Source organism: Lutjanus erythropterus, chromosome 2, assembly GCF_056507025.1.
Source record: "Lutjanus erythropterus isolate fLutEry1 chromosome 2, fLutEry1.hap2, whole genome shotgun sequence".
Taxonomy (NCBI): domain Eukaryota; kingdom Metazoa; phylum Chordata; class Actinopteri; order Lutjaniformes; family Lutjanidae; genus Lutjanus; species Lutjanus erythropterus.
Window position 1 is genome coordinate 45,790,094 of NC_139318.1, and position 15,211 is coordinate 45,805,304.

At 36.8% G+C, this 15,211-nt stretch overlaps 1 protein-coding gene across 2 annotated transcripts in view; it reads right to left on the bottom strand.

The window, feature by feature from the left end:
- Positions 1 to 159: 159 nt before the first annotated feature.
- LOC146332305 (butyrophilin-like protein 2) overlaps positions 160 to 15,211 on the bottom strand; it is a 46,720-nt gene continuing 31,668 nt past the window's right edge. Inside the window, exons 9-13 of one of the 2 annotated variants that reach the window (XM_084741220.1) lie at positions 9,905 to 9,946; positions 7,376 to 7,651; positions 2,979 to 3,257; positions 1,470 to 1,538; positions 160 to 1,314 (exon numbers count right to left, since the gene is read on the bottom strand). In XM_084741220.1, coding sequence (XP_084597346.1) covers positions 1,238 to 1,314; positions 1,470 to 1,538; positions 2,979 to 3,257; positions 7,376 to 7,651; positions 9,905 to 9,946 — 743 coding nt within the window. In that variant the 3' untranslated portion in view covers positions 160 to 1,237. The other variant, XM_084741228.1, reaches the window with a different exon arrangement.

A 15,211-nucleotide genomic window follows, 5' to 3' on the forward strand; every position in this document is an offset into this window, starting at 1 on the left:
TAAAGATGTAACTTCCTGTACAGTAACAGGTCCTGTTTTTTGTTTTTTCCTAGTAAAAATGAAAATAGTTCAAACATAAAAACCGCTCACAACGAAGTCTGTGGATTATCTTTAAAAAAGCAAACAAAAGAAAAACAGGTCATCATTTCTGGAAAGAGATTCTGTTTTTTTCTTTTTTTTTTTTGCCTGTCTGAGCTGAGTGTCATTTAGTCCCACTGTACTGCAGAGAAGTCAGACATCTCTTTGTCTGATATCTTCAAAACTCTGCTACTCACACCAAAACTATCTTGATGGATAAATAACACTACAGGCCAGAGCAAAAATATGTATTTTTGATTTTTTTTTAGGGAACTGTTCCTTTAAAGGTTTAAAGGACACTTCAACATGTGGACAGGATTATCTATTCAGTTAAATGTCCTCAACAACAGACCAGAGGACAGTTTTATTTTGACCTGACATCAGAATGAATCTACATTTACAGAAGATTAAAAATAAGATGCATAAATAAATCAGAATTAAAAATAAAAATATAAAAATAAAATCAGCACAGAACAGAGAGCAAGAAGTCGTCGTCGTCCTCAACAACATTAATGAGCAATAAAAGCAAAAATATCTGTCCAATCTGTCTGATAAAATCAAAGTACCTGAACAGAACCGACCTCATCACCACACTGAATATTTACATGGATGTTGGACCATTCTGCTAAATCACTCATTATATTCAATCATGACGTCCTCATGTCTTTTTTTCTTTGATTTATTGTGTCCTGAATTTTTCCTTGGACACTATTTGCACATGTTTTGATTTATTAAACACTGAGTGCTGTGAGATAATGGTAATGACTCTATATTTTTATATATTTATTGTTAGTTAGCTCAGTATTTCAGGGGGCAGCTGTGCTGTTGTCTTACTGTCCATGATGTTGACAGGTGATCTCATTCTGAGGACAGTATATGAAGACACTTGGTTAAGTTGAGGGACAGATTGTTGTCGTGGTGACGGGACAGTTTCCATATGAAAGCAGGATGAGCTTCATGCATATTAATCACTGAAACAACCTTCATTTTCAGCATCACAACTGTCTGCCTCAACACAACCAGAATCCAAACCTCAACCTGAAACTAAGTTTAACTTTAACCTTAAAACCAGGTTTAACACTGAAACTGACTGAAAGTGAAGAGCAGAAAAAATCCAGCAGAGTTTAAAACTCAGATTGACTTTTAAAAGATTTAACTTCTACACTGCACTTGTATCATGGTTCCTGTTCAGCTCGTCTAGTTCCTCTTGATTTCCATTTCTCTCCGTCTGTGAATCTGCAGGAAAGAAAACAGTTTTATTCAAGAAAATCCCAAAATGACTTGATCCTAATGAGAAAATAAAACATCTGTCAAGACTCTAAACATGAGAAACATAAAGAATGTGTTTATTTATCATGAATATGTTAATGAGATAAATTATTTAAACTTACGTTTCTTACAACAGTTGCAGAAGCTACACCACAACCAATAGAACCTCCTCCAGAAGCCTCCCCAAGCACCTGCAGCACCGACAAAGAATCCAGTGGAGAACCCAGAAACAGAGAAGATAAAGTTAGTGTCAGAGTGAGAATGTAAGTGCAGATGATAAACAGCAGATTGGAGCTCACAGTCCACACAAAGAACAACTAAAGGTGTTGATGTTCCTGCAGATTCAAACCCCACTGGGATGAATCTCAGCAGGAACAGTGATGTCAGCTTGGATCTTATGTCCAGTTTCCTCCTGCTTGTCTTCACAGCTCAGAGGTTGGTTTTGGTTTTGCTCACAGTAGTGAGGAGGGTGATGTTGTAGCATGGTCCTGTTTCTGAGACGTGCTGCTCATCAGTATGAAGACTGTTTGAATCACTGTCCTGCCACCTCCACTTCAGCCTGTTTACATGTGACTGTTGTTAAACTGCTGCTGTGTCTGACATCTGCAAATGTGTGTGACAATCTGTCTACAGCCGAGGTTCTCTACACACTGAGCCCAGGACACCATGGACTCTGGATTACGTCTTAGAAACACGTCTTTACTTTATCACAGTTTCAGGAATTTCTCCATCTGTCATCAATACAGTCCATCTGTCTGTCCATCCTTTCATCTTAACATGCAGCTCAGATAACTTTGATTCACTGAGCTGGAAAACTACAAATCTGATGTACTTTACATGAGTATTTACATTTAACTCTACTTTATACTTCTTCTGGTATTTTTGTTTTTACTTTTTACTCTCCTACATTTATCAGACATATATAGTAACTAATTACTTTGATATTACAACAAAACATGAGTAACTCTGATACTTGTGTACTTTTACTCAAGTGGACTTTTACTTGTACTTCTTTTTTACACATTTACATATCTAATGAATATTTAGAGATTCTTCTTCAACATTATATAATTATTCTTTTTTAACCATCAAGTGGAATCTTTATCTTATTTTGGAAACTGTTTAAGAGTTTGATCATTTATTTTGTTGTGAAACAACAGTTTTGGTCATTATTTCTGAATTTGAATTCTTCCTTCATCATAAAATTCAAATAAATTCTCTCATCAGTTTCTGTTGGTTTAACAGTCAGAATTACTACAATTATAAAAAGATAATTAATGTTGGAAACTTGAAGCTTCGACTGAATGAGAACTGAGACACAGAAGTTTTTAATCTGTTCATTTCAAAACTGCATTTAAAGTAAATGATGAACTTTTACATGTAGGATGATAACTAGACAATAATTCCTATTAAACTAAAATAATAAAAATGTGACACAAAATATGAAACATCAGGTTTTTAAAGGCGTACAGTCATTGTGTCATCAGGTTTTAACTGTCGGTGATAAATATATTAAACACATATGATCAACTTGTACAGATGTTTTCATCAGTTTACTTTGTGTTCAATCTGAACACAAACTGACTCAGAAAATAAATAATTAAAATTTTGATGATTAGAAAGAATCTCACCAGGGATGAACACGAAGATCTCAGCATAAACCTGATGGTTGATTTCCTCCTGTGTGACGACACAGCGATAGTTGTCCGTCTTGGTCACAGTAGTATGGAGGATGATGTAGTATTTGCCTCCTCTCTCTATGACCTTTGGTTCTTCAGCACGAAGGATTTTTCCAGAACTGTCCTTCCACTCTACTTTAGGTTTTGGAAAAGCATCAAGAACTTCACACCGCAGCAGCCGAGCCCCATTATCTGTTTTATGCATCATGGCAGTCAGCTTTGAAGCTTCACCTGTGAACATAATAGAAACTGTAACTTATAAAGAACATTTACATGATTAGACACATAATACTTGGATTTTTTGTTCATCCTTCATCTGCTTGTAAATGAGGATTAAAAAAACAGGAATAAAAGTGATGATTCTTGCATAGATGTAATTTTGTTCTTGTTGTTTTGGAACCTTTTTGTTCATTTGTATTTATTTTTTGGTTCAGTGTGTTTGTGACAGTTTTGTTTTGCTGACATTATACATTGCTACTATTTATTGTTTCATGTGTGTCACTTCACTGTTTTTAATCTTAATATTTGGTTTATATTGCATTTATTTGTTTTATTGATACAGTGTGATTTTAAACTCATGTCTTTTTTATTGTTCTTGTCAGGTCTCACAGTTCATCAACAAGCTCTCAAGGACCATCTGCTGCAATACAAAGAAGCCCTCTCCTCTGCCCAATCCACCTACTACTCTCATCTGATTCACTCTGGCTCTGGAAACCCAAAAGCACTTTTCTCCACAATCAACAAACTCCTCAACCCTCTGGACAACAGTTCTCAGTCATTTACAGCCGACAAATGCACCTCCTTCCTCTCATTCTTCCAAACCAAAATAGATGACATCTACAGCAACTTAACCACCACTGCATCTACTCCCCCTCTATCCACCTGCCCCCCTTATCCTGCCAACCATTGTCTCAGTTCTCCCCAGTCTCCCCTACAGACCTCTCCAAGGTCATCACTAGAATGAAACCTGCCACCTGCACCATGGACCCCATCCCCTCATGTCTTATCAAAGCCTGTTTTCCTGCTCTTTCCCCACTAATCACCACAACAATAAACTCCTCCCTGTCTACCGGTGTCATCCCACCATCTCTCAAAATCGATGCTGTCACCCCCATTCTAAAAAAAACTGGACTAAACCCTGACATCCCCAATAACTTTAGGCCAATCTCCAACCTACCCTTCCTGTCAAAAGTACTGGAACGTGCTGTTGCCTCCCAACTGAAAGACCACCTCTCTGCCAATAACATGTATGAAACATTTCAATCCGGATTCCAATCAAACCACAGTACTGAAACTGCCCTCCTCAAAATCACCAACGACCTCCTTCTCTCTTCTAACGCCGGTAACCTCAACATCCCCATCCTCCTCAACCTTAGCGCTGCCTTCGACACCATCAACCACTCCATCCTTCTCACCCGACTTGAAACAGTCTTCAACATCAATGCCACTGCCTTAAACTGGTTTAAGTCATATCAATTCATCTCCATCAACAATTGCAAATCCCCCACTGCTCCCCTCCCCCAAGGTGTCCCCCAAGGTGTCCCCCAAGGTTCAGTTCTCGGCCCCCTCCTCGTCATTCTGTATCTGTTCCCACTGCTTTGCCGATGATATCCAGCTCCTCATCTCCACCAAGACAATCTCCACTGCCACCCACTCTACCCTGACTAACTGCATCACTGACATAAAATCCTGGCTTCAAATCAGTTTCCTCAAACTAAACTGCGACAAATCCACCCATAACTTCACTCTCAACATCGACGGCATTTCAGTACCAACCTCCCCTCACATCTGTAATCTTGGCATCATTTTTGATCAAACCCTCTCCTTCAACCAGCACATCAGACAGCTCACCAAAACAGCTTTCTTCCACCTCAAGGAGGTGCTCTGCCGATGCTTATATCCTGTCCCTACCCATCTGGACCAAGTACAAATCCTGGAGGGACAGGGCCTTCTCCATCGCTGCTCCCACCCTCTGGAACTCACTCCCCATAGCCATCCGAGATTCGCCCTCTCTCCCCATATTCAAAAAACTGCTCAAGACTCATCTGTTCAACACTGCTTTCAACCACTGACAGTTTCTTCTCCTCGTTCCTTGTTTGTTTGGAAAACTGTTCAGATCTTAGAAAACATATTTCAAATAATATTTTAAGATTATTTTCTAACAGAACAAATTATTCTAAACTCACAACGTCCATCTCAAGCAGTGGAAAGAAGCTTTTTATTTTTAACTATGTAGATTAGATTTTTTTAACTATAATTGAACACATTTTATACATGAAAATCTCAACACATTTATTAAAATGATTTTGTATTGTTTGCATTTTAACTTTTCAGTTTCTTTTTTGATCTTCATATAATCCTTTTCAGGTTTCTGTCCATCCTCACACACTTTTATATTTCCTACATGTCTTTTCTTTTTCTATTTGTCCATGTGAAACAAACAAACAACTAAATAAACATTCATGTCAATATTTGTATATCTGTAATACAGTGGTATTAATTCCAAGTTTAAAGTGTCCAGTAAAAACTCCAGTTCAAATCCTTTATGTGCCTCCATGGTATCAGATTATTTCCAGGAACTATCTCTGTATATATTTAGAGTTAAAGTCTGCTCCTAGTTTTTACTTTCACTTCAGTTTCTAGTTCAGTTCAATAAAATGATAAAATCCTGACTGACTAAAATCTTCTCTCCATGTCTGAGTGTTGTTTGGGCTCCTCTGATTGGTCGACTCTGCTGTTGCTGTGCTTTCTGTCTCCAGGGCTGCAGACCTGTTGGGAGGTTCATCAGCAGCATGGACACACCTGGACACCTCTGTGTCGTGTCTTTGCTTTCCTTTTCTTTGTTTTTACAGCAAAACATCCAGCGGCACATTTTCACTCATCCACTCCCGACACTACTGACTTTCCACATTGAGAACATGTGTTTGTTTGTGTGTCTCCTGTTTGTGTCTCAGTCTCACAGTCGGCCTGTGACAGTGTCTTTATGTTGTTTCTTATGTGATTCATGTGGAACTTTGCTGCTGCACTTTCTCATTGGGATTAATAAAGTTCTCTATCTAATCTATACAACTACAGATAATCAAACCTTCAGAGAGCCTCGCTGGATTTTGGTGGAACATGTGGAACAATAATTCTTCACTTTCACAACATTTTTTCTTTTCACTTGTGGAACAGAAATGTCTCTGATTCTAATGACTTCAGTCTCTAAATCGTCCTCGTCTTCATGTTTTCATTAAAGCTGTGATGATTAATCGATCGAACTATAAAATCAATCTTTAACTACACTGATGACTAATTAATTGGTTTGAGCCATTTCTTTTTTTGAGAAAAAAGGTCAAAGTTTTCTGACTTCAGTTTCTTAAATATAAATATTTTCTGGTTTCTTCTCTCCTCTCTCACAGTAAACAGAATATTTTTGGGTTCAGGACAAAACAAGATATTAGAGGACGTCGTCTTGGACTTTAGGAAACACTGATCAACATTTTTCACCATTTTCTGACATTTTATAGACTGATCAATGAATTGATCAAGAAAATAATCAACAACAATAAGATGAGGAATAATCTCACCTCCGGGTGGCTCTGGACCTGTGAACACTGAGTAAACAGACAAAAAGTGACACATCAGTTATAAAGAACAATTACAGGATTATAAATTTAATATTTTAATATTTTTGTTCATTTTCTTCTCTGCCTGTAAATGAGGATTAAAGTGTGTTTAAGAGAAACATGAGGAACAGAAAGAAACAGAAAATAACATGAGGGATAAGTAAAACAATCTTTTCTATAAAAATAAATTATTAAAAAAGGTATTAAAATGTTCAGGTTTTAAAAGTGTGTGCAGTCATTGTGTTATCAGGTTTTAACTGAGTCTCAGTGATAAACTCATATTAGACACATATGATCAGTCTCATGCTGCCAGAACAGAAAACTGATCATATCATTTGTTAAAAATTTTATTTTTGTCCGTCGACTAAATATTTAATGAATATTCAGATTTTACCAGAAACTCAATAGATTAATGTTGTGTTTTTAACTGATGAGTGAAACAAATCTGTCAGTTACTTTAATATTTTATCTGCATTTGTTTGGTGGTTGGTGATAATTTTGGTCTCTTGATCAGATTGAACAGAAACATTAATGTGGTTTATTTAATCCTGTGAATTTGACTGTTGATGATGAACCAGTGTCACATTTTTATAAATTAAATTTTTCACTCATGTTGAAACATTTTCGACATGACGTGTCTTCATCAGTTTTCTTTGAGCTGATTCACTTTGTGTTCAGTCTGAACACATTAAATGTTTTTAAATTATTTAAAGATTAAATCACAAATAGGAAGAATCTCACCAGGGATTTTCACAGAGATCTCTTTAGAAACCTGATGGCAGATTCCTTTCTGTTTGACGACACATTGATATCGATCAGTCTTGGTCACAGTAGTTCTGAGGATGATGTCATATTTGCCTCCTCTCTCTGTGATCTGTGGTTCTTCAGCAGGAAGGATTTTTCCAGAACTGTCCTGCCACTCGACTTTAGGTTTTGGAGAAGCTCCTTGAACAACACACTGCAGCAGGATCCCGTCATCTGTGTTAAATGTTGTGACAAACAGCTTTGAAGCTTCACCTGTGAACATAATAGAAACTGTAACTTATAAAGAACATTTACATGATTAGACACATAATACTTGGATTTTTTGTTCATCCTTCATCTGCTTGTAAATACGGATTAAAAACAAACAGGAATAAAAGTGATGATTCTTGCATCGATATAATTTTGTTCTTGTTGTTTTGGAACCTTTTTGTTCATTTTTATTTATTTTTTGGTTCAGTGTGTTTGTGACAGTTTTGTTTGTTATTGTTCTTTCATTGATTAACTGTCACCTGTGAACACAGAGAACAAACGGACATTTTACATGTTATATTGTGATGATTTTCCTTCATCACATCTCTTGTATGTGGATTACAGCATGTCTAAGAGAAAAACAGGAACAGAGAGAAACAGAAAAGTACATGTCTCAATCACATGTTGTAATGTGACTGAGGTTTGGACAACTTCTAAATATGGAGGAACAAACATTGTCTTTAACATAAATCATGACATTTTTTGCTTGTTGTAATAAATAATGTGGCATAAAATATGAAACACACAGTCTTCAGTGGTGTGTAACTCCTTGTATTAAAAGCTTGTGAGAGATTTCATCAGACTGTACTTTAATTTTACAACAAATAAAGTGATTATTATAAATCAATGAGGATAAAACTGAGTGAAACAAACACAAACACACAACATATAAAAACTAGGGGTGGGACTCAATAAAAAAAATTCAACTAATTAATTAGAGGCTTTGTGATTCATTAATCTCAATTAATCACATTTTAATGGCATAACAATATTTGCCACAAGAAGCAACATTTAAATGGATTTTGGTAAATGACTGAATCAAATGATAGACACATGCATACATTTAAACAACAAAATATTGTTTATTTTGCATCAGTCTGACAATGGCACTATAAATCATAATGGTGGCTATATTCAAGCTTTCATAGAACTTTAAAAATTATTTAATTTTAATTATTCAAAGCGCAGCGTTTTGCCCATCTGATTGTTTACTTGCTCTGATTTTGTTGATGAAGTCCTCTTTCCTTGCTCTTTGTGCTTCTACCATGGATAAGCAGGCTACGTAGTTAAATTGTTTATTTTCTGTCTGTCTTTATGATCGCGATTCTGCACAGGGTCTTTTATTTTGAAAATCAACCGGATTCTCCCCTGTTTTCCGTGCCTGACTTCCTACCTGTTCGACCTGCTCTGTGCCAATTGACGTGCCATCCGTCAAAAATAGACTGGCTGCGTATTATCTGTGGAGCGGAGCGACGAGCCGCTTCTGGGACGCTGCTGAGACGCGCCGCGGCGCTTCTGGTATAAATTACAGCATTGACTAGAATGGCAGCGTATCTCTCCGAGTGCCGCGGTGCAGCCGCGCCTGGTGTACTTTAGGGGTCAGTGTGATCAACAGACCAGGAACTCATGCACTGACAAACGTTCCGTGTTGTCTGGAGTGCAAACTGCGATTAAATGCGTTAATTTTTTTGATGCGTTTTTTATTTTGTAATTTATTAATCGTAATTAACGCGATTTAGATTTAATTGTCTAAACTTACCAGACTGTTCAAGCTCTTCTATTATCTGTGTTAAACCTTTATATCCACATTACTGATGATTATTGATCAAAAATCTCACTGTGTTAATATTTCATGAAAACACCAATAATCATCCTGATAATATCAATGAAGGTATTTGTTCAAATATATTGTGTTGTTTGTTTTTGTCTGTATCACTCAGCCCTAATACATCATATTCTATATGATCATCATGTTTGCAGTATCTGAGAAATTTATGGGATGTTATTTTAGAGAAATGTTTATATCAAGATATATATTATATATCACTGAATAGCCTAAAAATATTTAGATATTATCGATAACCCATATTACTCATCCAGACGTGTCACACACTTGTTGAAAATGCAATAAAATATAATTTCTAGTCACCATTGTTACATTTTATAAACCTTCTTGTCTGTATCATTTAAATTCACAGAAAGTAAAAACATGTTTCTTTATTGTAAAAGTCTCTGGTTTGTAAGTGATGTGTAATCAGTCCAACACACAGAAGAATGATCCCAGTCAGTTCAGCACAGTGATTCAGACACATTTAATTATCTTCAGTTTGAATTAAGATTGAAGTTTTTCTGACTGACATCAGACCTGTGGAGCCAATTCACACACTCACAATGAGGGATTAGTGATTGTAACACTCAGTTCTATTAATGAATCTATGAGAGGCAGGAAGTGACACAACAACAATCAGGACTCACCTCGGATGTTTTCCTTTGATCTGTCTTTTATGAAACTACAAACTGAAAGGAAAAACAACATAATCACATCAGATATCAACAATTTCTCAAACTGGGAAAAACTGAAACATGTGACTGTTTATTAGACTGATTTAAAAGACGTCTCAGATTTGACAAACTATCTGAAGTTGGCAGCACATTTACACATGAGACTGGTTTGTGTCGGTCCTGGATGGGTTACAGTCAAAGAGTCAGAAAACACATCTGTCAGAGCCTCCTTACTACCCTGCTGTGAGAGAGTCACCAATCCACTGATCCTGAACGATACAACTGCCTCCAGAAGACGATCAATCATGATCAATATCTGTAACACAGATCCATTAGAGGCCTGTCTCAAGAAGTAAGTTCAGATAATCAGGACATCTTTGAGTTATCTGGCTTTACTACGACTAACACTGTTGTTGTGGAGACTCACAAAGCTGATCATCAACTTCTCTTGTTAACTCAGAACTTTCTAAACCAGCTGGAAGTTCTCACATATGAAACCAGATTTATAACAACTCACATGCAGGACTCAGAATAGACATGATGGGATTTATACTTATTCATTTCATGATAGAGTCAGATGAGGAAATTTATATCACTCTCTTATCTGTACGTTAAATATTCACTGCACTTCACTGCAAGTCCTTCATTTGGTTTCCTGTCAGTTACACCCCTCACACTAAATTTAAAATTCAGTATCAAGTTGACAAAGAATTCTCAGGAAGTAGCTGCTGAACTGAGTTCACTCACTTCCTGTTTTCTTGCTACTAATCGCTGTGACACAGAAACATGCTGAGGAAACATGAACTTTCCCACATAAGGTTATCAAAAATACCTGATAATCAATACTTTCTCAATACGACATGTTTAAAATCAATACAATACTAATATTTGATCATATCAAAACTATAAAAAATTACCTAAATGCTCATTCATGACCACAGTTCAGTTTAGTCCTTATTTTCCTGGTTGAAATTTGTCTTTCAGTAAAACCAGACAGTGTTCAGTGACTTTTTTCTATACTATATTTTTTATAAAGAGAAAAAAAACTTATCCTCTTGTGTGCCAAGAGCTTTTTTTTCTTTTTGCTGTGGTATTGACAGTCATCAAGTATTGTTTTTTTTTTATAGTATTCTTTATACACAACATCAACTAATATCAGCCAACCTGCACTCTACATATTATTTCTACATATTATTGTATAATGCACATTTTCCTATCTTATTCTTATTTTTACATACGTATTACTTTTATTTCTATTTTCTTAAAAGTTCTTTGTCCTCATCTATATGTCTGTTCTGTAACACAACAAATTTCCCCCTGGGGATCAATAAAGTATTTGATTCTGATCAACATATAGTTGTTTGATAGAGTGAAACAACATCTGAAAATATATGAATGTATTTTCATCTCCAGCAGGAATGAAAACAGATATAAAGTTATTTAATGTGGACCAACATTACTTTGATCTGATTTCAACAAAGTCAGTGAAAAGTAGAAACATGAATTGTTTAATAATAATAATAGTTGGACTCCAGGAAGATGAGCTGACATCATGGTGTTAGTTAATATGGATCCTTAGAAACTAATAAACTAATTTTATTCTTCTGGACGTGTTTGAAAATCGTACTGTTCTCTGTGATGAACATGAACCGACAATCCAAGACCATCATATGTTTTCCTCCGTAAACGTTTCTCATGATAATTAGACGATGTTATAGTGTAATATGGAGCTGATCAGTCGTTCACTGTTTGGAAGCTGGAGCCAACGTCAAACATTAAAGGGATAGTTCACCCCAAAATCAAAAATACATATTTTTTCTCTGGCCTGTAGTTCTACAAATCCATCTTTAACAGAATCTATCAGAACTACTTACTTCAGTTTTTCAGTGTTTTGATATAGAAAATGGAAATAACACTGAATGTAGACTATCAGAATAAACTGGTATATAATCACTCCACCAGAGCAACATGAGTATTTTTCCTGACAGTATTTAACATGATCAATTAATAAATTGTGATCAAATTTAACTGCCTTCTGAGTGTTTATTTACTGTTCAACTAGTCGGCCAGTCTAAATTAAATGTTGTATTTAACTGACAGGGAAATTAGTCATCAGGAACATCCCGACTAACAACAAGATCTGTGGATTATCTTGAGTAAACTGGTTATGATTTTTGGAAAGAAAGACTTGAATTTTTCAGATGTATTTTATTTTATGCTTTGACATTTGCACAGTTTGAACTTTAATTATGGATTCACAAAAAAATGCTAATAAATGTAATGTGTAGTGTAATAGAGAATTTGTTTATATGAACATTAATAATCAGGATACCAGCAGGAGCATTTTTATACGCTGTCTATTTTGCCTGATGAGAAATGGAATACTGCGAGAATTACCAGAAAATCAGAACTCACACAAACCAAAACTAGACAGGAAACCAGATACAGATCCCAGCTATTAGTGTTTTTCCACAGATGAGCAGCAAATCAAGTAACCTTTGATTTTTGTCTTTTTCTCTTGAAGTATCAGACTGTGAAGATACGTCATTAGAAAGACTGAACACCCAGAAGTTGCTTAAGTGACGTCGTGATTTTCTCCGTCCAAAAACTAACGCTGGCTGCTGAAACTGCTGAGACAGAAGCATCATAGCTTCAGCTGCTAACGTTAGCTTTTGGAGACAGACGCTCATGATGTCACTTACACGACTTCTGGGTGTGCAGTCGGTCTAATTACTTCTTCACAGGTTTAAAAAAATATCCTTTAAATTGACAAACATCATATATGTGATTCATGGCATAATTCAAACGGGATGAAAAAATGATTCATCTCTTGCTGCTGACTACAGTTCATATTCTTTCTGAAGTTAGGTCCCATGGTGGACCGCAGGAAGGGGCGTGACTTGGGCGCTCTACTGCAGCACGACCATCACTCCCTGAGACCTCCGAGGGTCGATCTCACCAAGTTAACTTCAGTTAACCGTTCCCGATTTGTATTCAATTACTCTCTGACTACATTAAACTCAGCACACTGAACTCACAACGCCTGAAAATAAGATTATTATTAGTCAGCTGGCTGAAGATACGACTTTGTTTTTAAAGGATGCTTCATAAGTACCCGTCATCATTGATGAAATTAAGACATTTTCTAGTCCTTCAGAGAGATTTATCCCCTCAGAGGAAGGATTTTGTGAACCAAAGTAGAGGACATATCCTGATTTACATCTGCAGCTTTACCTTTAGATGTAAACACACAGACTTCCTTTGACAACATGCCTCTTTTGTGTGGGAAAACAAATGATATGATATTAGAAAATCAGTACTAATGAATTCCTAATAAAATGGTGGCCTGAACTTTCTTGATCTTCCGACCTTTAACAAGACTCTCAAGATAAATTGGATTAAATGATTTCTTCGATACCTGAACTCAACTTTAAATTTTGTTCCTAATTACCTGAGGGCTGGACTACAAAGGAAGCTCGTTTCGTTACACGAAGAAGTTAATGAAGCCTGGAATTTGCTCACAGCATCATTGTATCTCTTCAAAAAACAAACCAGGACCTACAGACCTCCGTAAAAACACTCACTGATCAGATGCACACTGTCGCAAAAGAGAACAAATTGATGAAAGAAACAATTCTGGACTTACAGACCTGTTCCATGCATGATAACCTCATCTTCTCAGGCATCATGGAAAAGTCACCCGACAACCCAGAAACACTGATAAAAAACTCCATGACCTCGCATGTGAAACTTCCACCCGACACCGTCCATAACATCACATTCCACAGAGTTCACCGCCGCCGAAAACGATCAGACAACAGACCCAGAAAATCGAACATTTTCAGCAAATGGAACTGGTCCAAAGCGAGGGAAAGGAACTAAAAGGCACCAGATTTGGTCTCCATGATCAATATCCACGAGAGATAAACGAACGCCAGAAAATACTATACCCGATCTTAAAAGAAAAGAGGAAAAACAACAAACGTGCATCACTGGTAGTCGACAGACTCTATATTGACGGACCGTTATTCAGGAGCAGAAAAATCACACCATGGCTCTTCTAAACCAACTGAGATGAATCCAAATTAACAGAACAAAAATAATAAAATGAACTGAAAACAACCTGCAAAAAAAGGAAGAAAGAAAAAAAAACGATCCAAACATAAACCAAAATGAACCATAAGGTCTGATACAATGTAAGAGTGATTACTGAATAATTATTATTGAATAATCACTCTTACATCATAATTACTCTGTTTAGAGTATTACAGACCTCCTGCCCGACCCGCTCCTCTGCCCAAGGAAACTGTGATCCCAGTAAGGCTCTCAGCAGTGTCCCTTGTTTCCTTTGTTCATGTATTGTGTATGTTTTTGTCACAATCTTTGTCCTTCATGTTCTGTGTTTCAGCCATGATATTGATATTCAGTCACATGTTGGCAGTTTATGTTGTATTACAGAATGTTGATATGAACAAACATCAATACTATCCCTGTCCCCCCCTTGTGGTCAACTCAGTTTATGATCCTTTGGGATTTCTTCCACCACTGACACTTCCAGCTAAACTCAGACTCCAGGATCTGTGTAGGAAGGACCATGAATGGGATGATCAGATTCCCACAGCTCTACAACAGCAGTGGATCAAATGGTTACAAGACCTGGAAAAGGTGATGGCGTTCAAAGATGACAGATGCCTCAAACCGCCAGACTTTGGAAAACCCACTCATGGCCAGTTACATCACTTTTTAGATGCCAGTGAAAGTGGATATGGTACTGTGACGTATCTCAGGATGCAGAAAAACAGCAACAATATTCATGTCTCTTTCATGTTAGACAAGACCAGAGTGGCACCATTAAAACAAGTGACGATTCCTCGGTTAGAACTCACTGCTGCTGTCCTTGTTGTTCGAGTGGAAACGATGCTCAGAGCAGAATTACAGCTTCCACTTGAAAAATCATGTTTCTGAACTGATAGTACATCAGTTTTGAAGAAGATCAGGAATGAGGACAGGAGATTTTAAACCTTTGTGGCGAACAGAATATCTACCATCAGAAGAGCAACCGATGTAGGACAGTGGAGGTATGTTCATACCACTCAGAACCCTGCAGACGAAGCCTCAAGAGGATTTACAGTTGGATCATCTGTTGACCAACAGGAGAGGGATTGAAGGCCCTGAATTTCTGTGGAAAAAAGAAGAGGAGTGGCCAGAAAGCAGCCTGGATTCTGACATTGCTGCAGATGACCTGGAGGTCAAAAAGGAGCTCATGGCTAAGGCAGTGAT